A 27831-nucleotide genomic window follows, 5' to 3' on the forward strand; every position below is an offset into this window, starting at 1 on the left:
AGAGTGCAAGCACTCCGTTGATTCCGACTCCAAGAGACGGAAGAACTCAAGACCGTGCGCAAACAATACCGACGCAAAGAATACAAGGCCTTTTGGCCGTAAAAAGTTAGTTTTTCTCGGTTCCGACAGAGAGACGTCGAGACCGCATCCGAACCCAATGCCGGAAAAAAACAATCTGGGGATGGAGCCGATGCCCATGCGCACTGTAGTCCAGGGGAGGAGCCACCTATCTCAGGATACTTCGAAGACTCTTCCAGGACAACAATGTGCGATCATCCGGACCCAACACTAGGCGGCGATCTAATGCTAAGATATGAATTTAGCAGCCCACATGCCTCGAACAAACTGTCCCTCGAGTCTAGAGATGAATGTAAAGCCTTTCAGGCTTGTAGGTAAGTGCAACAAAGGCAGGGAAGAGCATCATGGCTAGAGGTGGATGAGCCATCAAATTAACAGGGAGAGTCAAGCCAAAGACAAGCAAGGGTCTGGTTTGGCTCTTAGAGTCCATGCACGAGCCAACCCTGAAAATGTTTGCTATGTAAATCTCACAACAATCATCACATACACTTTGAAGTCTCTTCAAAATTCAGAAAACTACAAAATTAAAAAAGTACATTTATTTAACATGTGGAAGCTCTGATGTTAATGTCATACTATAGCACTGCACTGAGGGGAAACATCCTTTAGTGCGAAGCCAGAATCATGCTGTGCCTTTACCGCGCCGTCATTAGAACGAACGCGTCGTTGCCACGCACATCATTACAATGACTTGCTTTAGGGGAAGCTTTGGTAGACTGGTGTTGTATTTAAAGTCCAACACCTTCCATACTGTTGCGCAGACAGGAGTTGGATTAGTAAGTGTTACGAATCCTTCCAGAGCCCACCTAAGGCAAGTTGTTGTGAAGACTTGCATGTAAAATGAACGCGACGTAACCACACAACGCGCTCGTTCTAATGCCGACGTTGAAAAGACATGCATGCAAAATGCATGTGGGTTTCCATCGTACAATCCTGAGAAGTACTTTTCAAAAGTGATAGTTTTTATACATGAGCCGTTAGGGCACAAACAAGGGAAGACTGTTGTCATGTAAACTCTGCATGTGGCCCAGATTATTAAAGAGTCATATAATTGGGTATTATGTCAAATTCACATATTTAAAAGTGCTTTCATATATGATAATGAAGAAAAAGGAGTTTGGGTGAAATAAACTATTTGTCTAAGATCACACAGTTTAAGTGGGGAAGCCACAATTTATCTGGGTTTTCTGGTTAGACTTTGTACAAATAAGCCACTAAATGGTTATCTATTTTTCTTTTTCTTTTTATGCTAATGCTTTGTATGGACCACTTTGTGCATTTTTCTACAGTTTTTCTACAGCATGAACTCAACCCAAAAGTACTGGAGCACTTTCCATGAGCACCGGTTACATTATACAAAGTCATTTTTATTTTTTTGAGGCTCAGGTATGTTAAGGGGGATATTTATGAAGGTTTTGCTCCCCTTTGCACCATGCAAGTGGGAGCAAGGGCCACGCAAAACCTCATTCTGATTTCTCAAGGCCACCTCTCGTGGTCCTGCATGGCTTGATAAATCAAGAGTAATGCAAATCGCTGAGCTACTCTGCTACAGGGAGACGTTCCGTGGGTGGAGTCCGGGTGTTCCCACACATCTACTCATGGATAGATTTACGAACAATGGTAAACCTGGGAATGTGTCACAATGCTACACCTCCCCTGCGGAGGTGTAAAAGGAGAAATATGTTTATTTCTCCTCATTTTCCCCTCTTTCTGTTTGTGCTGCATTCTGCAGGACTCATAGAAAGAGTAAAATGCCTCAGCGGATTGTTTTTGTGCAGGTAGGTCTCCCTTCCTGCACAAAAATAATCCTGTTTATAACGCAGGCACTCTCGCACCATGGTGCAAGGATTCCTGTGTTGGCGCTAGTCAGTACATATTGCACCAGTGTTAGGAAATGACAGAAATGTGATATATTATGCAAAGTATGGCACATTCCTTCCCTTTCCCTATCACCCAGCACAGCAAGGTGGCTTGCAGCGCTGCGTGCTTTCTAAATAAATATGCCACTACGTGATTTGACTGGTCTGCTCTGCTAACCAAGGGTCCAATATGCAGTTTTATTCGGTCAGCAGTCAGTGGTGATTGCTACGCAGAGTCTTCATGCACAGTGTGTAGTAAGCCTTATTAAAACTTTCCTCCCCTCAACCTTGCGTCCTTAACACAGCGCATAGACCTACCTCAGACTGCCTGGAACATTAAACATGACTTCAGAAGCACAGTGGGAAGAAAACTCACAGATCAGTCAAAAATCCCCAGAAGAGTAAGTATGTAAGACTGCTAGATCATTTCCACATCTGGCCAAGCATAAATCCCAGCATTCCATGATTTTCATAGACTTGCTGGCCAATGACACCCATAACCCTTTGCCAGCCAGACTGTTCGTGGTTTAACAAGCTGCAGGATCAAGTTTAAGGGTGGGTACGTTTTGTACTTTTAAAACTTGCTTTTTCTCGCAAGGATGTGGTGCCTTTTTACACTTTTGAAATAAAACACCCAGGGGGATCATGTTTCTTATTACATAATCTGTTTTTGCCAGGGGTGGGCAGTTTTAGAGTGGACTGGCCTGACCTCTTGCTAAGTGACCCACAAGGTCTGTGGGTACCGTGTCCTCTGGCTGAATGCCTGCGTGCCGTGGTGGCTGAAGGCGTAGAGACCCGGCAGGAAGCCCCTTCCGTGGCCACGAAAGGAGAAAAACGTAGACTGGGGTTGGCAAGGTGACATGGAAAGGCCCACGGACCTGGTCATAACTTTGCTGTTCGTAACACGCTCCAACGCTGAATCAACCTCATCTCCGAAAAGATGGGAACCATCAAAGGGCATGTCCTTGAGCAAAGGCTGAACATCTCCCGAAAAGCCAGTGGTTCTCAACCAGGTGTGGTGCCTAAAGACAACTGTCTATAAAACCGCTCTGCCGAATGGTGAAATTAGCTGCATCTTTCCCGTCAGCAATAGCTTGGGATAGTGTGGCTCGGGCCTCCTCTAAGACCATAGGCAGCACCTGCACAACAAAGCCACATGGAGTTCCCAGACTGCAGTGCCAGGCTGATGGAAGAAATCATCTTCTTGCCCAAGATACCAGTCTTTGGATTCCTGTCGGTGGGGTGGTAGGGAATGCAATAGGATTTACTCTGGAAGTGGAGGCTTGGACCACCAAGCTCTACGGGGTGGGGTGGTGGGTAAGGAAGTGGGGGTTCCCAGGGACAGGGCAATGGTGGCTGCCAATTGTACTGTTCACAGGAGCCCCTGTGAAAGGCTTTGACCAGGTTTGGAGTACGATATTCATAAGGACTTTATTGAATGTGAAAAGCAGTGAGGAAGGGGTGACTCCCGACTGCAGCACCTCCACCAAGACGTCAGTCTTGACAGCCATGGAGGCCAGCTGAAAGTCCAGGACATCGGCCGCACTCCTCACCACCAAATCAAAATAGACTCTCTTATCTGTAGCCAGAGTAGAAGGAGAAACCAAGCCAGTATCTGGGGATAAGTCCAGTCCACTGGCATCCACGAAATCCTCACACCATGTGTCCTCAGTAGGGGCTGGTATTTTTAACAGCCCAGTGGCTCCTCCCAAACTTCCTCAAGTCCTAGCACATAGGAATACGGCTCAGGATTTCTGAGGGAATGGCTCAGGTCGGTGCTGGAGTCTGATGACGTTTATTCGGCTCTGTGTCTGAGTTGGCATAAGAATGGAGGCAGTGCTGTCAGTAGACACCTGCGTCTCCTGGGACGGCTGCCGTGGAGCCAGTGCTGGGGAAGGTAAAAGTGGCTCAACCTGCATCGGTTAGGGCCTGTCCATTGGACTGGAGTCGGGGGCGAATCCGTTGGCAGAAAACCAATAAGGTCCCGTCTCGAACCAGTGGGGAACGATGCAGTGCCAGCAGGGTCTGGCCAATCAAATATGAGGTACATGGCCTCATAAAACTACCGGAGCTGGGAAAAGGTCGCTCTTGGTCCAGGGAACCCAGGGAGGCGTGGAGACGGCCCAGGCTCAACCACTGAGTCAGGCCTCGAATGCCGATGATTTCTCGTCCCGTCGGATGACTTTGAAGGATGGGGCAAAGTTGAAGACCTCTTTGATTTCTTGCTTTTCTTTTTCTTGTGGGAGTTACCCAAATGGGAAGACTTAGACTGTGATGAAGATCAATGGCTCTAGGACCGATTCTGGGACCTTCCACTCGACTGGGATTGAGAGCGTTGCAGCTTCGCACATCAGCGGCAAGGAGCTTGAGAGGTCGCTCCCTCAAGGCTTTGGACGCAGGTCTTGAAGTAGCAGTTGTGCTTGAGACACCAGAGGCAGACGAGGTATAGGCCCGTCACCAACATTTGCCCGTGACAGGAGTCACTGGGCTAAAAACCTCTCTTCCTAGTAGACATCCTTGCCAGATCAGAAGACAACGCCGCAAAAAAAATCTTCGACAGGAGATAGAAAAAGGTCCGTCAAAAAGTGACTGGGGGTAGCTCTTCTCCAGATTTGTGCCAACTGGCAAGGAAAGAAATAACTGACAACAGGGCACTGGAGGTGCCGTCTATATAGGTATCGCACACCTCCCTTCTGGTTTCGGATTACATCACACAGAGCAAAATTACCCCACCTACCAGCGTGCAGGGGTACTGCTCGCAAAAATTCTTCTGAACCAGTCTGACGCCTGGGGATAATTCTAATCTAAGGACTCTGCGGGGAGACATCGCTATAAGAAACATTATATTAGATATGTTATTCTGATGACTGGGTATCTACAATTTATTAAGAAATGTGGATTTCAAAACTGGGTATACTTTTATAGAAATTCTTATCTATCAACCCACCATTCTAAGGAAATGGTGAATGAACATTGATAGTAACAAAATGTATAGAACCATATTGCCACTGAATTATTTTAAACATACAATGTACTTAAGACATGCCTGCACATGAAAAATACAATGCGCTTAAGACATGCCTGCTTTCTTCATTGTCACAAGATGAGCTGGTTAATTTAGTTTAAAAATGCAAGATCATTTTAGCCACCTATGTTTCTAGATTTTTTAACAAGATAGGTGGGTTCAGTTTGGTGAATAGTTAGTTTGCAAGTAAGTGAATACTTTGATAAAGTAGCATTCAATGTTTTCCTTTAGTGAGAATTGTAAAGAAAACTGTCACTGTTGCAAATTTATAAAAACCAGTTAAATAGTTTATTTGTGAATTTTCTAATTCAAATAAGTTATGTAATTGGATACAGTGTGGGGTGCTTATATCTTGCTCTGTTCGTTTGTTAACGTTCAAAAATATGGATTTTGAAAGATTTGGGGACTATAGTCCAATAGAATAGCAGTGTGCCTGATAAAGCAATCCGGATAAAAGTGCATTGATCCGTGCTTCATATTTTAGGACTCAGAACCCAGTAATATCAGAAAGATTAATACCACATTATTTTATTTTAATTTACAGTATTCAAAAATTTTGAAAATCCATTTTGATACTATATCTAGCCAAACCACTGCTTCAATTATAACCTCCCTTATCATATGGATGTGATTATAAAATGAAACCTAATTATTCATCAATATAGCAGTGTACACAATACAGGACAACACAAGTTATGTTATGTTATAGCACATTTATAACGCGCATTGATACTCTCAAGTGTCCTGGTGCGGAAAGTAACAGAGAAAGGCAGATCAGGAGAGGAGTTGATAAAGGGGCGTGATTGCATGGGGTGAGGAGGGTGAGAATACTGCTGGAGGATGAGAGGATGCTAAAATTGATTTAGGTACAACCTTCATTACAATAAAATGTCCTCATTTGGTCACCTCGGGGATCAATACGTACTCTTGATTTGAATTTACTTGGCCTTTCAACTCTCTCGGGGCTTACAACTATTGGTAATACGGATATGCCTGTATATGTTGCATCCAAAAGTGTGAAAACATGACCACAATAGATACGACAACAACATACCTAACGAGGTTTCTAAATTATTATAGTCAGAATTGCTGACATCCAGAACTGAACTATAATTCTGCTTAGCATTACTGTTGTAATTAACGGAAAGTCAATTATATTTAGTGAACCTGGAATCATTTCCTAAGAAAATGGAACAATTAAGAAGACTGAATTGGTTACATCATGCATAAGTATCAAACTTTGCTCTCTAGTGGGACGCCACAGTTGTCATTGTAGATGTATTAGTAAACATCTTGTTATATTTTAATACCTTCTCTTCTGAGAAGGGAATTAACTACTTGGCAAGTTAGTAAAAACTGGTGCTTACTAAAAACTGAATTGTATCAAGCTGGGCGCATGACATATCACAAAGAGAAAGTCCTTAGTGAAGGGTTAAGAAACATGAGGAACTGCATCGTTCAGATCTACTGATACTGAGAAACTGCTGTCTTGAAAGCTGTGAAATGATACTTGAGAAGTCGACAGGCTGAAATTCACAATATCTCTACTTGAAAGACTGCCCAAATAGTGGTTGAAATAAATATCTAAATGTGGCTTAACACAATGGCGCAATACGCACCATCACGCTAAGCAAATGGTAGGAAAATGTAATTTAAGGGGCAGGAGACCATAGTCTTAAAGCTGGAACCTGAGCACTAGCACGTTCGAGAAATGTTTTAACAAGAACGTTCATTTTAGCTTAGTGACACATCTGGCGGACATGCAATTGCATAGTCACTTTTGTAGAAACCCCGGTAGATCGACGACAAAATAAATGCAAGAATTGCATAGAATTTAGGCTCAACCACTGAGAATGTCAAAGCCAGATTGGTACCGAGGACCTATGATGAGATTTAGCCATGACCTCACAAGTCTTCACAATGAATTAAATAACAATTTGATCAAAGCCAGAGCACTTTCATAGTAATCAAGTTCAGGAGCAAAGAGGCACATTTCTGAGACCAACTGGATTTGGAGTAAGCAATACATCTAGAGTGAAGTAATTTCAACTAAGTCTGAAACTATATGCAACAGTCCAAGAAAGCTTTGCACTTTGTGGTGTAACACTAAAATCAACACAATAGCCTTTTGTGACGATGGTTATGCACCGAGAACTGAGAGGGATTCCTATTAACTATGTATTCTCTTTGGATTCATTTTACATTGACTAATCACCTTCTAGTTCTAATTTTAACAATAGTGTATATTATACATATGTATATATCCAATATGTTTATATCAAAGTATTACTAGAAATCCTTTCATTTGAAACAAAGTAAAAATGTTGTACCTAAAGAATGTGCAGCTGTGGTTTTGGAGCTGAAGAATCTGCCAAGGCCAAGGTCTCCAAGCTTAACCACACCTGTTGCTGTGATGAACACATTTGCTGGTTTGATATCTGCAAAATAATTGTTAAATATATAATACATTTCCAAAAGTATTCACTCGTCACATTTAACACAGGAAGTGTACTTTACTAGCATGGGCATTACGTTGGATGTCCCATTAAAATACAGCACAGAATTTTCTCTCTCACACAAGACTCAGATCCTTGCTTTATGTGCCTTGTATCTGTTCCAGGCAAGGTTATTCTACTGAAAGTGTAACTGCTTAAACCATTCCCAGTACCTGCCTATATTGATTCTCCTGCCATGTTTAACAATTTCTCAAATATGTAAAACATATGTGACCAGAAAAATTAAGTGCCAACACTCAACTCGATATTTACACAACCAAGGACACTGGCAGCCAGTCCATGTTTGTGATTTATACTGCTTCTTCCAGGATCTACATAAGAACTATCTATCTAACCATCATATTCGCTATCTACCATACACAATGGGAAACTTCAAAATATTCAACTAGGCTGACTCCACAAACACCATTCTTTTTGGTTTGAAAAATGTGCCAATTCAGCTTCTCGACACTGCCCAAAAAGGACTGATCTGGCATTTAGAGATGCCACCGCGTCCCAGGTCGATGAGCTATCCAACCTGTCCAGTAACACAGATAGCTTGATGCCACTAATATCAATCCGTTTTGCCTGTCAGAATGGTCCATGGAAAGGCAGTATAATATATCCTGCAAAGGTGAAAGTCCTGCATGGTACACAGAAATTCCACTTGAAAAGCCAAAACGGCTTCAACTTAGAAGCATCCATTGTAGATACTGCACAACATCATTGTATGCCCTGCTGATGTTGCATACTGTTTTGTTACTTCACCTATAGTTGTTTGGGGCCAGAGGTCCAAGTGGGTATGATCTGAGAGGCATGACATGCCCATACTTTATTTCAAGAAAAACAGCTCCCCACTTTTTTTGAGGAAAAATAACCGTCCCGGGACGGTTAGTTCCAACAGTTGAATTGCTTCAGCTGAAGTGTAAGGCAAGGAGTCTCCTGTGCTGTGAAACCAAAGGGGGGGGGCAGACAGCTAAACAAGGAACATCCGTTCTTGCCAAGGTACCTGCTTGAGTGAAAGAAATGTAAATGTGCACAACTGGTGACCCTGCAGATGCAAAGGGTGCTTGGAAGCTGGTATAGGCTTTGATTGATGGAATCAGTTGAAGCTTCCTGATGAGGCAGATTTATTCTTTTTAGTGGTATTGCAAGAGAGTTACTAGATGAGCTGTGAAATGACTGATTTTAATGGAGAAATACAAAAAGATCTACACTACGTACATGCTGGGTATTACTCAGTACATATTTAGGAATCACTTTTTCATCTTGAACCTTTTTGCGCATTTTGTAGCAGCCATCTTATACAGTACGTAATGCAAGTTTAAAAAACAGGCTTACATATTCACAGTGCTTTCTGTCACAGCTGGGACCCCATTGCACTAACAATACACAAGTCATTAGTCTCCGTTGAACCAACCAGTGTCCAATTCTGTGGCTCTCTGTTACACACAATGATCTCTGCAGTGCATTACCTAACAGAGGTTTCTTAATTTACGACAGTGCATTTCCCACTTACCTTCCGTAATGCCTGATTTAATGGAGACTATCTAGCCATAGATTCTTCACTTTAGAATTATCCCCAGGTGTCATACTGGATCTGGAACTTTTTCGTGAGCAGTGCCCCTACTCACCGATAGGTGGCAACATTTAGGTCTGCGTGATGTCAGTGTCATCCATGCCAGACGTGATGTCTGCAGGCCCTCTATAGAAGCCAAGTCAGCCCAGCGCCCTGAAGCACCATTTACTTACCTTCGGTAACGATATATCTGCAAGAAACAGTAGTGAGTTATAGATTGCTTACCTTAGATTTACCCCCAGGTGTCAGACTGGATCCTGAAAGTTTGTTCGTCAGTGGTACATCTGCGCCTCGGAAGGTGGCGTTGGTCGGCTCCGCATCGTCGTTATGGTCGCCGGGATGACGTTGCGGCAGCTACTTAGATGCCGCCCTTGCGTGCCGACGTCAGTTCTGTACACGACTTTCCGCGCCAGAAACGCAGACCCATGCAAGACACTGACCATTGGTGCACAAAACTAGGGCCCTGAAAGGATATCCTTAACCCTAGAAATCAGTTTGCAGAACAGGGAGGATAGGTGGGGCGGTAAGGAATCTATAACTAACTAATGTTTCTTACAGATATATTGTTACCAAAGGTAAGTAAGGATTAGTTACTTACCTGTAATCCTAGTTCTCATCCAGGGGTATACTCATCAAAGTCTGGCTCTCATAGACCCTTCAAAAGGATGTTATATATCGACCCCCGGGTTCCAAAAGTAACTTTCTGGTCTCCCTGGGTACCTTGTTGGAAGAAGGACTGTGTTTAGAGTCCTTCTCAGTGCTGGGGGATTTCAATTTTTATCTTTAAAATACCAATGACGCTGACACATCCAGGCTGAGACAAATAATGGGCGCATGAGACCTCGAACAACTGTTGAGGCTTCCGGCACATGAAAAGGGTCATACCCTAGATGGTATATATTCCAACAACAAAGACCTAGATGAGATCTCGGTTCTCCCGATCTCGTGGTCAGATCACTGTGCGATCAAGTTTGAACTTAAGTGTTCTCTGGCTCATTCCTCAAGTCAGAAACAGATTCAAGAGATCGCAACTAGATCTTGGGGCAATCTGGATGTGGAGAGGCTGGGAAATGTTCTGGAAAACTCAATGTACCAGTGATGGAGCAAGGATTCGCACATTACGCGACTTGCTTGGATTCATGAACCTCGAAATGACATGTAATAACATAATTCAACCTGTTTGTCTTACTAATTTCCTTTTATTCTAAATTGGGAATGCCCTAGTGAAGCTTGCATATGTGTTTACTAATTCAATAACTCTTGTTCCTAAAAATGGCCGCTGCTTGGCGGGTTTTCTTTCTGCGCATGCGTTAGTCACACTCACGTGACGTGACGTACTTGCAGTTCTGGTGGGAACCTTTGCGCTTGCGCACTGGCTTTTAAGATGGCTGCCTGTGTCCTCACATGGTGAAGCTTGCACTGATGCTTGCATGTCATTGTCTGTTGCACTAAACTTTAACGCCATAGTATAATATTAAGTAAAGGGGTATAGAGTAGCTATTCATGGTATACAGTGTATTCATTTATTTTCTGTGTTTTAATTTGTTTTCGCTTACTTTTCATGTACCGGGTTTCTGAGGGTCTGCGAGACACGCAGGAATCCATTTTGAAGTACACCACTGCGCATGTCTGTCTTCTGCCGGTGGCATTGAATTCATGCCAACCTGAGGTCTCAGCCAAAACGTGCCTGGGAAGATGCACCTTCACCCAGCCGAAGAAGCTGAGATGTTCTACAATTGAAACAAATGTATTTCTTTCCATTGTATTCTGTAGAATAGGTCATGGGAACCCCAAAATCAATAGGCGGTCCCAGAATATGCAAATATAGGCTTGTAAAAATTAAATGTGATTGGTGTGTTGACCTATCCTACTTGGGGACCAATCGAAATTGGGGATTCTGACACTTGCAACATTTGGGGGGTGGTACACTGACCCGAAAACAGTATAACTAGCCTAGGTTTAGCTAGAGAAATTGTCCGACTTGTCCGAATAGCTGACCTGTCACTGACCCAACGCACTCAATAGGTGACTTGATACAGAGGGCTGCGGAGCACTCTGTCCGAAATTTCCATAGACTCACTGGGTTTTGCTAAAGAAACCCTAAGTGCTGGCGGAGCACTTTACTGGGGAGTTCGATAACCCAATCGGGGTTCTGGCCGATAGCTGCAGAGAGGGTGTAGCGCAGGCGTTGCTTCCAAACTGCGGGTGCTGGTCGTGCCTTGGTGGTCCTGTCCTGATCCTAATCTGGGTTTCCTGTCCTGTCCTGGGGTGTCCATTATGCACCTGCTGTCCCATTGATGACTGTCCTTCCTTGGGGTTTTTCCTGTCCTTGACTGATCCGTGGCCAGGGTTGGTCTTCACACCATTCTAGGTAAATATATAGTGCTGAAACTCTATACTGCACCTTCTATTTTTCTGTCTTTTGCTTTAATAAAGACATACCTTTGCGCCTAGTTGATTTTCCATGCTTTCGCAAAAACTACTAAATGAAAAGCTCATACGTTATCACTGTTTTTCTAGCATGTTCCTATGTTACCCTCCCTTTAAATACCTTTCTACAAACCTTTTATGAAATATAGATGTGGTTTATAATTTCTCCCTTTTTGCCAACTGAATTGATGCTCTTAGAATTATAGCGTGTTCCATATTTACCTTCCCTATAGGTGTATAGTATTCTAGAATCACGTCATTTAAATCTAAACTCTGAACTTCCTGACTAGCATGTTCCTGGTTCTTACTTTCCCATAAACCCACAAATGAGCAACTTAATTTACTTCTTGTATGGTTATGTGCTCTTCATTATTTTAGTTATTGATTGCCTATTGGTTGTAAACTTGATGCTTTCCGAATCTGAAATTTAGATAAAAAAAACTTTAAAACTTCCCAGTAGTCTGTGGTCATTTAATGCAGAAGAATATAAAGTTGGTATTGTGTTGTCTGCCTTTCTTTTACAGCTAGCTCCCTGATCCATTGTGGTCATTAGGTACCCGTAACGGTGGAATGGTAAGTCGGGTACAGTAGGAATAACTCGGAAAGGAACTAGGGTTACTGGTAGCAGAGTGCAAGGTCACCTGATTAATGTATAAGAGAAATTGAAGTTTATGGGCCCGATACGTATATGGTGAAATTGTTGGTTGGGTGACCTGCGCGCTCTATCAGTAATTTTCTGGTAGCAGAGGAAATGGTTAGGGACTAGTTAAAGTTAGGTAGGACTAGTTAAGATAAGTAGGTAGGACGGATGCTGCTATAAAGATTTTGCTGCTAAATTGTGAATATTTTTACTTCTGAAATTGATCGATCACGTGAAATGTTTTTGCTTTGAAAATTATGAAATGTTTTAAATTGTTTTTCTTATTGTTATATTGATTTATGTATTAACCCACTCGTTAGTAATTGTTTAGTGTTTGTCTGGAATCCCCGGGGAATTGAATAGCGGGTGGTAAGAAGAATCCACGCCGTAGTGAGGTCACTTACTAGAGGAAAATTAGTGCAGGTTAGGCAGAACTGGAAGCACTAATTAGGGTTTTTTCTGAATGTATGTTTGAATAAATGATAGCAACGAGTTCACTAATGAAACTTCAGTTGTGATATAACCTAGTAAGGGTCACACGAGAAAGGAGTAGTCGGTTCGTCGGAGCTTAGGTGATAGCAAAAGGGTTAGCTGGTGAAACTTTAGACTCAGTGTATATCCCGAAAAGAAGTGGATGCTTGAGTGAAGGGTAGGCAGAAGGGTTCTACTCGTAGTAATTGAAAAGTAAATGGAAGTAGTTTACTTGCAGTGAAAGTATCTTTTCTTTCTAGACACTCGAGTACAGTGGCGAATGTGTTCACGTTGTTAAATAACTAAAGCACTTGCACTTTAAAGAGAGAAATCAAGTTTCCGTTACCTTGTGAGGGAGGGAGTCAGTTGCGGAGCTGCTCTGACGTCACTCTGTGCCGCGCTGGTATTGGTCGAAACAGCGGGTGTGTAGCGGAGCTGGAATTGTAAAGAAGGGGTGGGTGCCGAAGCGTGAGAACCTGTCTCGCGAAAAGGCCGCGCACCCATTGGTCGACATTTTTGAACTCGTGCATTCTATTGGTTGCACGAAAATAAAGGACGCATTTGGAAACAAAGTCGCTCGCAGAAGTCGTATGTGGCATACGTATAGGCCGAATACTAGACCTGATCCACGACATTTAGGGTTTGAAAACGATCAGTGGAAAGGGCATAACACTAGCATTATGTACGGAAATAAGAGAAAATTGTCCCTTGTAAATAAAGTGAAGAATTATTTCAAACAGGACAAACCTATCAAAACCAGAGAAGGTGTTGTCATACCGCCACCTAATACGCCCGCATCTTTTATGATGTTTGATAAAGGGTACCACTCATGTGTATGGTTGGAAAATTGGGCAGAATACACAAAAGATGACGGGATTTTGGCTTTCCCGTTAGAAGGAACATTTAATGGCAGGATTTTATTTAATTTGAGAACCCGAATGAATGATTTACATCCCAGACCTAGATTAACGCAGTACGAAGCATTAGAGGAATGGGAGATCGAGGCTTTTGAGAGAGACAAGCCCCGATTGGACAAAGGGTTAACAAAATGTTATCCAAAATTAAAGCAAGAAACCCGAGATAAAAAAATGAAACAGTGGAGACAGAATATGATTGTAGAAGGACTGTTTCCCATGATGGCAATGGGTGGTCCTGCGGGAGAGAAAAAGACAGAAAAGTGCAAGCATTGGGTGTCCAATGGGGATTCGGATAATGATTTATTAGATGACATGTTTATGAAAAGTCCGCCTCCTTATAATGAAGGTCCCAGATCGTCTAGTGTGGAGGATACTACCCAACAACCCCCGTGTCAGGAAGGAAATAGATCTGTAAACACCAGAGATAGCTGTCATATACCTTCTTATAGCGAGGACCAAGGACTCATAGGTGCCGGAGACACCTGTCTAAGACCACCATTTAGTGGAGAATCAAGATATTCAGGTAAAAGAGACTTTGGTCCAAGACCTCCTTATGAGGAAGGACCGAGATCCGTAAACACAGGAAGCTTGTTTCCAAAACCTAATTATGGTGAAGGACCAAGTATGACGCATCCAACTGCCCCAACATTAAGTCCGCAAATAGTACCTGAAATAAGCCTGGAAAGGATGCTGCAGGAAAAAGAGCGAGAGGCTCTAGCCAAACAAAGAACCGAAATAATTCAGAAACTCTCCCAGTTAAATACAAGCCCCGAAGCCTTGACTATCCCAGTAACTATTGGACCAGTTGTTCCTTAGTATGGGGATAGACACGGGAGTCCAAGAGCCCCAATCATTACCCCAACTGTAGTGCAGCCAAGAAAAGAGCCTTTAATTGTAGATGATCAAACGAGTGAGTGTGAATCTGAAGCTTCTTTAATGGATTTGCCGATTAGGAACTCAGGAAGGAGTTTGCAGAAGAGGCATAATCCTTTCAATACGAGAGAGATTCAAATGGAATCGACTTGAGGTACCAAGAGTGTCACATTGGTAACTCCTGAAGAAATTGAAAGATGGAGTCGAGAATTAGAGAGACAAACTCCTCAGACAAAACCACTAGATATTTACAAATTGAGAATTGAAATCGAAGAACTGACGGCCGGAAATGTGGGGTTAGATAGATTAAATACCTATTCCGAGGAAGAGCTGCTGTTTATCTGCAAGAGTCTTACCCATAATACCAAAGTGCTCCATGAGAAACTAACAGACACTGCAGCCAGTATAGGGATAGATATTTCAAAATCAAAGCCATTACAAAAACCCTACAGAGCAGATTTCTCAGACAAATATCTAGAGAATATGAATGTTATGTTATGTTATGTTATGTTACTTTAATTCTTTTATAGCGTACGGCAACTCCAGAGGAGCATCCCGGCGCTTTAGCAAAGAAAGGAACAGCAAAAAGCAACCACACAACAAAAGGAAAAGAGAGAGGAACTGTTACCTAAAAAGCCATGTCTTCAGGTCCTTTCTGAAAGCAAGGAGACAAGGGGCCGATCTCAAGGACAATGGTAATTCGTTCCATGCCTTGGATGTCAGATAGCGGAAGGATCGACCTCCCAGACGAGCACGGCGAATTACAGGGACAGTCAACAAGGACAGACCCGATGACTTGAGAGTCCTGCTTGGCACATACCTGGAAAAACGTTTCCCAAGATATTTGGGGCCAATACCATGAAGGGCCTTAAAGGCCACCGTCAGGCATTTAAAAAGGACTCTCTTGGAGATAGGTAGCCAATGAAGGGTGTTCAGTAAGGCAGTGGCACCAGCTCTCCTCGGGAGTCCAAAGATGGCACGGGCTGCCGAATTTTGGACCACTTGCAAACGGGTCATAAGATATTTCGGTAGACCCACAAAGAGAGCGTTTGCGTAGTCCAATCGCGACCCGATTAGTGCCTGAACGACTGTCTTCCTGTGGTTGAGTGATAGTAGAGGAAGAAATTTCCTCAGCATCCGTAAGATGCCGAAGCATTTCCCAACAGTGGACAAGATGTGAGGTCCAAAGGATAAGTCACAATCTACTATCACCCCCAGATTTTTGGCCTTAACAGCGACTTTGTCAGGAGGAGACATATCCAGTGGCCACCAGGATTTCCAGTCAAGTTCCGGTGCGCAACCGAAAAAAAGCAACTCTGACTTGTCAGAGTTGAATTTTAAGCCATGACCTCTGAACCACTCAAACACCGCACCAAGGCAATCCCTGATCTTTGTGCCGTCGAATGACCCAGCCCTGTCACAAGTGAACAGGAGTTGGGTGTCATCGGCATAAGACACGATCTGGGCGCCAAAGGATTCCGCGACTTCCGCCAGAGGGGCCATAAAGATGTTAAACAGCATAGGGCTGAGAATGGAGCCCTGCGGAACTCCCACCTCTAGCGGAGCCATATCAGCGGAAAAAGGAGGCGCCCAGACCGTTTGTCGGCGGTCGGCCAGAAATGATTTTAGCCAGTGCCACACCGTTCCACGAAGGCCACACTCCCAGAGTCTTACTAGGAGGGCATCATGGGGAACGGTGTCGAAAGCCGCCGACAAGTCAAGCATGACTAACACGGCCTTTCCCCCCAGATCGAGTACTTCCCTGATGGCGTCCGTGACCTCCAGCAGAGCCGACTCCGTACTAAAATTAGTACGGAAGCCGGACTGCGAGGTGTGCAACAGGTCGTTTCCTTCGATGAAGCTGGAAATTATCCTGTGCACATAACGCTCGGCCACTTTTGCCATCGCAGGGAGCAGGGAGATTGGCCGATAATTAGCATGTATCAGGGGGTCCAAGGTGGGTTTTTTGAGCAGCGGTAGAATCATGGCTCGCTTCCAGGCCTGAGGCACCTTCCCTGTCGACAAAGATGTATTCAGCAGGGGGTTCACCAAGATGTTAATGGCGGAAGCCACTTTCCCTAAGCATTTAGCCGGACATGGATCTAATGGAGAGCCGGATTTCAGGCTAGACAAAAGCTCCAAAGATGTACTAAGATCCATAGAGGGGAATACAGAGAGGAAAGGGCCATGGTCTTCCACAGGACATGGTAGCGTTAGGTGGCATGGATCAGATTGCACACTGGAGAGAGAGGCCTGGATAGCTGTGATCTTATTGACAAAGAAGGTGGCAAGTTGTTGTATCCACACATCAGTATGAGTGTGGTTAGGGGTACAAACCACAGGAGAAATAAAATCCTGGACCACTTTAAAAATTTCTTTGCAGACATTATCAGCCTCATCAATACGGTGTTCAAAATAGGCCTTCTTTTCGTCCCAGATAGAATGATGATAGGCTTTAATGGCTGCCCGAAATTTCAATTTCTCTATTGAATCGTAAGCCCGCCTCCAGGCCCTCTCAGCCCTTTTACACTCCTGACGTTGTAACCTCAGCCGAGGGGAGAACCAAGGGGCTGACTCCCTACGCCCTCCGGGTTTGGAGCTTTTCTTGGGGATTAAGGACTCAAATCTTGCTAAAAGCCAATTGTGTAGGTGGACAAGATTCTCCTCCAAACTTCCCAAGAGAGGGCAAGGAAAGGAGATGAGAGCCTCGGATAGCATGTCCGCAGAAAGTAAATGAAACGGACGTGAAGTTCGCGTAGCTGCATTTTTTCTCATCCGAGATAGAGCAGTGAAAGGGAGAGAAAAAGAAATTAGAAAATGGTCCGACCAAAGAACAGGCTGGATGGAGCCGACCGAAATGGGTTTCGTTGAAAATACCTGATCTAAGGTATGTCCTTTATTATGTGTAGGGCCTATCAAAAAGGGGGATAACCCTAACGAAGTCATGGTATCAATAAATTTTATAGTGTCTGGGTCACAGCTATTGTCCATATGGACATTAAAGTCTCCAAGAAGAATACAGTGATCCGATCTGATACATGGGTCAGGAAAGAAGGTTCAGATCAAACAATTGTTGACCGTGTTGCAAAAATGGGGAGATGTAGACAAGTGGAAAGCCAGGTGGGCAAAGAAAAAGGAAGAGGCTAGGTCCAGACAGACGACTTCTGAGTTTGCTTTAAGGGAAGCAGACAAGCCCGAACAGTTATACCCCATGCGAGAGGTGCCAGGTGGGAAGTATGGCACGTTCCATGGTCCAGACAGGATATTGTGTCTTTTACTAATGACTTTCCAAAACTGCGAGAGAAACCAGTGGAATGGTACAGGCAGGTGGAAAGGTTCGTGAAAGTACAAAAGTGCCTGTGGAACCTATTCCGAGGAAGAGCTGCTGTTTATCTGCAAGAGTCTTACCCATAATACCAAAGTGCTCCATGAGAAACTAACAGACACTGCAGCCAGTATAGGGATAGATATTTCAAAATCAAAGCCATTACAAAAACCCTACAGAGCAGATTTCTCAGACAAATATCTAGAGAATATGAATGTGTCAGGAAAGAAGGTTCAGATCAAACAATTGTTGACCGTGTTGCAAAAATGGGGAGATGTAGACAAGTGGAAAGCCAGGTGGGCAAAGAAAAAGGAAGAGGCTAGGTCCAGACAGACGACTTCTGAGTTTGCTTTAAGGGAAGCAGACAAGCCCGAACAGTTATACCCCATGCGCGAGGTGCCAGGTGGGAAGTATGGCACGTTCCATGGTCCAGACAGGATATTGTGTCTTTTACTAATGACTTTCCAAAACTGCGAGAGAAACCAGTGGAATGGTACAGGCAGGTGGAAAGGTTCGTGAAAGTACAAAAGTGCCTGTGGAAAGACCTGGATGGGTTTTTCGACATAGTCGTTCCCGTAGATTTATGGACAGATTGTAAAATTGCCATTGGTTGGCCTAGTGAAGAATACCCGAGGGATGCTAATACGGGAGCACCTTCTGATGAGGTAATGAAAAAATACCAACAAGTGATGTTACACTTGAAGGGAAAGGTGCCTGCAAAGGAAACTGATTGGACCAGAATAGATAGAACTACACAGGAAAGAGATGAGACTGTGCATTCCTTTTATGAAAGACTGTTACAGGTGTTTAAAACGTACAGCGGTATAGATAACATCGAGATGAAGGATATGACCCACTTCATTTACAGGTTTGTAAACGGTTTGAGACCTGAAATTTGTCAGTGGATCAAAGACAATAAAATCTGTTGGCAGTCAAAGAAGATTGATGAGGTCTTACGGTATGCAAAGTACTGTGAAGACGAGATGGCTGATAAGCGAAAGGCTCTGAAAGAAAAGGTCATGTGGGTACAAGTAAAACTAGCGGAACAGCAGGAAAAGCAATTGGGTAAATTGAATAAGAATTCCCAAAATCAAGGTTCTGGGGGAGGAGGGAAGCCCAAGATGAAAATGAGTCGGGAGGAAGCCAAAAAGAAGTTCCCCTGTCACCAGTGCAGAGAAATAGGGCACTGGAGAGACGAGTGTCCATACGCACAGCATAATAACCCTCAAACCCCTGATTTAAATCCACAGACGCAGAATGAAAGACCAAGAAAGACTCAGCAACAGGTAAAGGCGAGTCAGTTGCCTCGTGCACCTAAACCAAATTATAAGGGAAAGACACCGCAGGGTGAAGACATAGAAATCTGGGGAGGACAGGAGGATAGAAATGCAGCAACTTCACAATTTCTGTTGAATGACACTTTTTTCTGTGATGAACCTTACTGACGGGGCCTGAGGGGGGAGGATGAGGAGTGCGTGCTTGGCGCCTCCTTTCCGGTAGACCAGTCAGGGCCATACATCGAAGGAAAGGTTGAAGGCAATGATGTCACCTTTCTGTTGGGTACTGGTGCTACCCGTTCTACTGTGAGAACAGCAGACGTTCCAAGCCTACCCCTCTCAGGAGAAGCAATCCAAGTAGTGGGTGTATCTAATCAATTGATTAGCACCCCCGTTACTGAGCCCATGGAGATTACAATAGGGAACTTCAAAGAAATGCATAGATTTGTAGTTTGTGACACCAGTCCTGTAAACTTATTAGGACGTGATTTGTTGTGTAAAATGAACTGTACCATCTTTTGCACACCAAAGGGAGTCGAAATTCAAACCCCAGACGAAGATGGAATATACAAGTTAATGTTAATAAGACCTGACTCAGAAATTAAACAACTGACTATACAAGACTTACCTGAAGAACTCCAACAGACAGTGAAACCAGAAGTATGGGACTTTACTGGAAAGGATGTAGGCTTGATGGCAAACGTTGACCCAATCAAAATAGCCATGAAAGAAAATGCAGTTTACCCCAATACTAAGCCTTACAAAATGAGTGCAGAAGTAAGAGCAGGAGTTGCCATTGAAATAAAAAGATTATTAGAAGCAAACATCATACAAGAAGTGATGAGTAGCCCGTGTAACTCACCCATAATTGGAATTAAGAAACCTAGTGGCAAGTATAGGGTAGTACAGGACCTGAGAAAGGTAAACAAAATTGTTGTTCCCTGCTGCCCTATTGTTCCGAACCCAACAGTGATTCTGTATCAGATCCCCTGGGATGCTGAATGGTTCACCGTGATTGACCTATGTCATGCATTCTTTTCGATCCCTTGCATCCAGACAGCAAATTTCTTTTCTCATTTGCCTTCGACAGTCACGTGTTCGTTTGGAATCGCGTCCCTCAGGGGTACACAGAGAGCCCCTCAATATTTAATCAGATTCTGAAAAAATGCCTTCAATCTTTAACCTTACCTGGAAACTCAGTTTTGGTGCAATATATAGACGACCTCTTGGTGGCATCTAAGAGTCAGAAAGACTGTGTTGTTGACACCATTGCCCTACTGAACCATCTAGGTGAAGGAGGACATAAAGTGTCACCTGATAAACTACAGTTCTGTACCAAATCAGTAAAGGGCATCAGAAAAGTTACTTCAGAAAGAATCAGGATAATTCGAAACATGCAGTTACCCAATACTCAGAAAGAAGTCAGAATGTTCCTTGGAGTTGTAGGTTACTGCAGGCAGTGGATTGTGGGATTTGCAGTCCTAGCCAAACCTTTGATCAAAATGACAAAGAAAGGAGCAAAAGACCCAGTGGAGTGGGATGAGGAGAGCCTGACAGCCTTTACTAAATTACGAGAATGTCTGTGTACAGCTCCTGCTTTAGGCATGCCTGATTAGTCTAAAGAATTTTCACTGTTTTGTGATACACGAGACAATTGCGCACTGTCAGTCCTAACCCAAGCCCATGGTTTGACTAGACGTCCAGTGGCATATTTTTCTGCTACTTTAGATCCAGTGGCTGCTGGATTACCCGGATGTCTGAAAGCTGTAGCTGCAACTTGCACGAGTCTTGAGCAAAGTGAATCCATTATTATGGGACATCCTGTAACTGTGTATGTTCCACATGCAGTTGTAATCTTACTGACAAGAACTAAAACTCAGTACCTCACCCCTAGTCGGCTGACTAAGTACGAAAGGATCCTAGTAGGCGCTGCAAATGTAGTCATTACTCGGTGTAACATATTGAACCCAGCAACCTTGTTGCCTGAGTCACTGATTGCAGAAGCAAAGGGAGAGGTCGAGCACGACTGCATTGACCTAACTGAGTTCTGTACTAAACCACGCCCAGATATCAAAGAAATGCCCCTGCCTGTAGAAGATTGCGAGCTGTTTGTAGATGGCTCATGTATGAGACACGAACTTGTAGGCCTAAGTGCTGCTTATGCTGTAGTCACGGTATCACGCACTATAGAAGCATCCTGTCTATTTGGAGTAAAGTCTGCACAAGTAGCCGAATTGGTTGCATTGACAAGAGCCTGTAAAATTGGGAAAAACAAAAGAATAACCGTATATACTGACAGTCAGTACGGTTATGGGGTTGTGCATGACTTCGGCCAAATGTGGCTGCAAAGGGAGTTTCTGACTTCTTCAGGTACTCCTATCAGAAATGGGAAAGTTGTACAAGAATTACTGGATGCAATCCAATTACCAAAAGAATTGGCAGTGGTCAAATGTGCTGCTCACAAATCTGGCACTGATCATGTGACAGTAGGAAACCGATATGCTGACGAAGTGGCCCAACATTGTGCCAGACATCGAATGTCGGTAAATATCAAATGGGGGGGATATTGAAACCGCTGCCAACTTATGGTGTTTGAGGATGTGCCTACATGGGAGGAATTTGAGAGATAGGCAGTATGCTGCACCACCAAAGGAAAAGGAAAAATGGAGAAAGCTTGGTTGTCGACAGGGAAGCGAGGATGGTATCATTGTGGGCCCTGACAGTATGCCTGTGTTGCCTAGACTCTTGCTTGCTTCTATGGCCAGACTGATACATGGAGATACACACATTGGTAGGGATGCCATGATTCGTGTTTTCCAACAGACATGGTACAACCCGAAATTCAGGAAGGTAGCAGAGTCACTCTGCCAGAGGTGTTTGACATGTCAGCAGTTCAACGCTGGGAAGAGAACAGTAGTTGAAATGGGAAAAATTGGGAAGTCAGGAGGTCCCTTTGTAAGATTGCAGATTGACTTCATTCAGTTGCCCCTCTGTAAAGGAATGAGATATGTCCTCGTCATTGTCTGCCTGTTTTCAAAATGGGTGGAAGCTTACCCAGCCAAAAAGAATGACGCCATCACTGTAGCCAAGTTGTTACTGCGAGAACTAATACCTAGGTACGGGGTTCCAGTCACAATTGAATCAGATAGAGGTGGGCATTTCCAGAATGAAGTAATTGATCAGCTCTGTAAAGCATTCAAGATTACCCAAAAGCTGCACTGTGCATATCGTCCGGAGGCTTCTGGAGTGGTGGAACAAGTAAATGGCACTATCAAGTCAAGATTAGGGAAGATGTGTGAATCTACTGGCATGAACTGGATAGAGGCTTTACCACTTGTTCTGATGGGAATCCGAAGTATTCCAGACCGAAATACAGGCCTGAGTCCCCATGAGATCCTAATGGGAAGAGTGATGAAACAAGCATGGGTACCAGGATATAAACTGATTAGCATTTCTGATGATTTGGTACTTGAGTACTGCAAGCAACTGGGTGACCAAGTGCGTTCTATCTCTCGCCAGATTGGGGAAGACGCCGTCGCCAGTCCAACAACTCCAGTCCATAAATTGGTTCCAGGCGACTGGGTTGTACTCAAGAAACATACTCGGTCAAATTGCCTTGCACCGAAGTGGGGAAAACAACGCCAAGTGATACTGGTGACCACGACAGCGGTGAAGTGTGCCGGCGTTCCAAAGTGGATCCATGCCAGCCACACCAAGAAGGTAATAAGAGACGAAAAGAAGACTGACGCTGAAGGTTGCCCAGCTGAGGAGTCCCCAGACGTAGGTTCCGAAGTAGCTGATAAAGAACAACCGAGCACCAGTCGAGATGAGTGGATACCCATAATTGACCTGACGGATGATCCAATCAGAACAAGAAGTCAGACCTACGCAGACAGAGAGTGGAATAGTGAGGATGAGACAGGAATAGAAGAAGACAATCAGATTATCGAAATCCATGTAAAATCTGAAGAAGAAGAAGATCAGATAGGGACAGAACAGGTGATTGACACACCTCCAAGAACACCTGAAATTGAAAAGGGACAGACAGAAATTAGGGCGAAAGTTCAAGCGGAAGAAAATCAAAGGCTCGAAGTGCTTGAACAGGATCAGATAGAAATAGACGAACGTGTTCAGGACACAGAAATTGAAACGCCCAACAGTCAAATTCAGCTTACACCTGAACAAGGCCAGCTTAGTAACCAGGCAGAAGAAACAGATACAAGACCTGGGACTAGTCAGACAGGAAGGGAAAGAGAAGAAATAGAAGTGCCACAACAAAATGAAAATAAAAGAGCCTTAGAAGAAAGCCAAACGACAGTGCCAGTTAAAAGACTCAAGAAAAAGAAAAATACAGAACCACGGTTCATTAAAAGACTGAGACTAAAAACAGTAGAAGAAAAACTTGAGCAAAGAAGACAAAGTTCCCGTATAGCAAAGCAAACTGGAGAGAGCTCCAAAAGAAGGAGTGATCGAATAAAAAGACTGAATGAAAAATATCAAGATCCTGAATGGACTTATTTGGTGTTGGAGGAATTTGAAGATCTTGATATAACTGACGAAAGTGACGAAGAACAGACAGCTGATCAGTCTGCCGAAGAAGAAGAACCAACCTGAAGTTGCTCAGTGTAAGCTACCTGTGCAAAGTTACAAAGAGGGGTTAAGAACTTCTTCTAAGCAAAAATGTCCGATTCAAATGTGAATGGAAGGCCTAGACGTAATTGTTGTAAAACATGCTGCAAAGTATGTATGTGTAGTGTAGCCTTAGTGTTAATATTATGGATAGGACTAACCATTACTATTCCTTATATGATGAGTAAAAGTACTATTACTGACACCACAGAGACTGTGAAGAAAAATGCAAGAGAAACGACATCACAAAACGTAGAAGGACACGAGAAAGCACTTAGCATTAGACAAACTAAACAGGACTTAGAAGCCCCAGATGAGGAAGGACTGCATTATCACGGAATCAAGAACCAGACTCCTTTAAATGTATTCGCTAATCTTTTAGTGCGTTACGTAGAAACTATGGAGATAGAGGATTGTTATGTTTGCATGAAGCTACCTACTTCTGTAGCTGAGGGAGTGACATACCATCACTTGCCACTAACATATGGAATCTCTTGTAGTATTTTAGCTAGCTTATTTTATGAAAGAGGACCGTTACAATACTACTATTCTAACTCAGACGTGATATTTTCTGAACTTCCTATACGAGGAAATCTGAACCCTGTACATACAAAAAGTGACGTGACACGTTATATGGGAGAATACTTCCTGACTATAGGTACTATAGATTTAGGTGAAGCACACAGAGATAACTGACCTGTTCATTGCATGAACAAGAAAAAATGTTTCTAAACATGGTAGAGAAAAGAAGGGAAAGTTTCCAAAGAAAGGCAAATGATAAAAGACAGAAAACACCTAAGTGGGCTGAAAACATGGAAAGCACCTCAAATGGTGGAGCTGGTCCTGCTTTGTTGCTGGATTTCGAAAGAAAAGGGAAGCTCTGTCTTCACCGTGAAAAGACTAGTTATTATAATAACATTTTCATTGGTTCCAGTCAATGTGAACACAATTACAAGGTAATTGGAGGTTGGGGTTTCAAAAATGGGTCAGAACCTGTGTTTCCAGGAATTTATTATATATGTGGAAACAAGGCTTATTTCAAGTTGCCGGATCACTGGTATGGAAGCTGTTATTTTGGAATTGTCTTCCCGAAAATATACCATGTGAATGAAATTGTTGGAAGCAATGAAAACACTAACAGTTTAGTGCGTAATAAAAGAGAAAGTGTAGGTGAAATAATGGGTAGTATTTTTAGTGCATTGATACCTGCAGTGGGAGTGGTTCTGAATACACACAGAATTTGCAAATTGTCAACTATAGTGGATCGGTTGTCTACTGACACTGCGAGTGGATTTCTGTTGGTCAATACCGAAATGGTTGCGATCAGATCTCTGGTTTTGCAGAACAGACTTGCTCTTGATACCTTATTAGCGAAAGAGGGCGGAGTCTGCCGGATGTTGAAAGCGCAACATTGTTGCACTTACATACCGGATAAAAGTGTGCAAATTAAAAGGTATGTGAGGAACATTACAAATTTGGAAAAAGAACTCAAACCACTGGAAGGTGATAGTGCCTGGAAGAGACTCACTGATGGTCTCTCCGCTGTAGGTCATTGGTTTTCTAATTTAGGTAGAGGTTTGTTGTTTAAGGTACTGATGCCAATTGCCATAATAGGGTTTATTATATTCCTCATATTTGTCTGTTGCAAATGTCGCAAACACCAAAAGAAATACACTGTGAATAAGAGAGGTGTGAAACGGAACGTGGATGAGCTTGAATTAGAAGAGATGAATAATCGGATTTATAAAAGGGTGAAAAATTCTCACCCTGATAAAGAGATGAAAGAAAAGCTGAATAGAGTGTTGGAAGAAATTGAAATGAACAAAGTGTGAAAAAGTTGGCATCTGATTCCATTGGTTTTGTGATGATAGTAAATATCATCAAAGAGGGGATTAATGGAGCAAGGATTCGCACATTACGCGACTTGCTTGGATTCATGAACCTCGAAATGACATGTAATAACGTAATTCAACCTGTTTGTCTTACTAATTTCCCTTTATTCTAAATTGGGATTGCCCTAGTGAAGCTTGCATATGTGTTTACTAATTCAATAACTCTTGTTCCTAAAAATGGCCGCTGCTTGGCGGGTTTTCTTTCTGCGCATGCGTTAGTCACACTCACGTGACGTGACGTACTTGCAGTTCTGGTGGGAACCTTTGCGCTTGCGCACTGGCTTTTAAGATGGCTGCCTGTGTCCTCACATGGTGAAGCTTGCACTGATGCTTGCATGTCATTGTCTGTTGCACTAAACTTTAACGCCATAGTATAATATTAAGTAAAGGGGTATAGAGTAGCTATTCATGGTATACAGTGTATTCATTTATTTTCTGTGTTTTAATTTGTTTTCGCTTACTTTTCATGTACCGGGTTTCTGAGGGTCTGCGAGACACGCAGGAATCCATATTGAAGTACACCACTGCGCATGTCTGTCTTCTGCCGGTGGCATTGAATTCATGCCAACCTGAGGTCTCAGCCAAAACGTGCCTGGGAAGATGCACCTTCACCCAGCCGAAGAAGCTGAGATGTTCTACAATTGAAACAAATGTATTTCTTTCCATTGTATTCTGTAGAATAGGTCATGGGAACCCCAAAATCAATAGGCGGTCCCAGAATATGCAAATATAGGCTTGTAAAAATTAAATGTGATTGGTGTGTTGACCTATCCTACTTGGGGACCAATCGAAATTGGGGATTCTGACACTTGCAACATTTGGGGGTGGTACACTGACCCGAAAACAGTATAACTAGCCTAGGTTTAGCTAGAGAAATTGTTCGACTTGTCCGAATAGCTGACCTGTCACTGACCCAACGCACTCAATAGGTGACTTGATACAGAGGGCTGCGGAGCACTCTGTCCGAAATTTCCATAGACTCACGGGGTTTTGCTAAAGAAACCCTAAGTGCTGGCGGAGCACTTTGCTGGGGAGTTCGATAACCCAATCGGGGTTCTGGCCGATAGCTGCAGAGAGGGTGGAGCGCAGGCGTTGCTTCCAAACTGCGGGTGCTGGTCGTGCCTTGGTGGTCCTGTCCTGATCCTAATCTGGGTTTCCTGTCCTGTCCTGGGGTGTCCATTCTGCACCTGCTGTCCCATTGATGACTGTCCTTCCTTGGGGTTTTCCTGTCCTTGACTGATCCGTGGCCAGGGTTGGTCTTCACACCATTCTAGGTAAATATATAGTGCTGAAACTCTATACTGCACCTTCTATTTTTCTGTCTTTTGCTTTAATAAAGACATACCTTTGCGCCTAGTTGATTTTCCATGCTTTCGCAAAACTACTAAATGAAAAGCTCATACGTTATCACTGTTTTTCTAGCATGTTCCTATGTTACCCTCCCTTTAAATACCTTTCTACAGACCTTTTATGAAATATAGATGTGGTTTATAATTTCTCCCTTTTTGCCAACTGAATTGATGCTCTTAGAATTATAGCGTGCTCCATATTTACCTTCCCTATAGGTGTATAGTATTCTAGAATCACGTCATTTAAATCTAAACTCTGAACTTCCTGACTAGCATGTTCCTGGTTCTTACTTTCCCATAAACCCACAAATGATCAACTTAATTTACTTCTTGTATGGTTATGTGCTCTTCATTATTTTAGTTATTGACTGCCTATTGGTTGTAAACTTGATGCTTTCCGAATCTGAAATTTAGATAAAAAAACTTTAAAACTTCCCAGTAGTCTGTGGTCATTTAATGCAGAAGAATATAAAGTTGGTATTGTGTTGTCTGCCTTTCTTTTACAGCTAGCTCCCTGATCCATTGTGGTCATTAGGTACCCGTAACGGTGGAATGGTAAGTCGGGTACAGTAGGAATAACTCGGAAAGGAACTAGGGTTACTGGTAGCAGAGTGCAAGGTCACCTGATTAATGTATAAGAGAAATTGAAGTTTATGGGCCCGATACGTATATGGAGAAATTGTTGGTTGGGTGACCTGCGCGCTCTACCACCAGCTTCCGTTGGATGAGGAGGAGGCTACGACCATTTATAATAAGTGGCTTTCGGATGCCTGTGATCAGCTTGTTCCCTACAAAAAATGGATTCCTAAACGGGCCTCTCCAACTGCTCCCTGGTATTCGGAGGAGATCAGGGCCAAGAAATTGGTCTGTAAACATGCTGAGAGGAATTGGTGAAAATACTATGCCGAATCAGATAAGGATAACTATAAAACTTGTATTTCCACTTACAAACAAGCACTCTTGGAAGCTAAAAAAGAGTATTTCTCGCTACA

The 27831-nt window shown here is 43.3% G+C and overlaps 1 protein-coding gene across 2 annotated transcripts in view; it reads right to left on the reverse strand.

Annotated features, from left to right (window-relative positions):
• The window catches only part of NEK7 (NIMA related kinase 7), a 364704-nt gene that overhangs the window by 185242 nt on the left and 151631 nt on the right, over nucleotides 1-27831 (reverse strand). For both annotated transcript variants that reach the window (XM_078643944.1, XM_078643953.1), the window contains one exon: nucleotides 7293-7400. In XM_078643944.1, coding sequence (XP_078500070.1) covers nucleotides 7293-7400 — 108 coding nt within the window. The remainder of the gene's footprint in view (nucleotides 1-7292; nucleotides 7401-27831) is intronic.

Source organism: Lissotriton helveticus, chromosome 1_1 (genome assembly GCF_964261635.1).
Source record: "Lissotriton helveticus chromosome 1_1, aLisHel1.1, whole genome shotgun sequence".
Classification (NCBI taxonomy): Eukaryota; Metazoa; Chordata; class Amphibia; order Caudata; family Salamandridae; genus Lissotriton; species Lissotriton helveticus.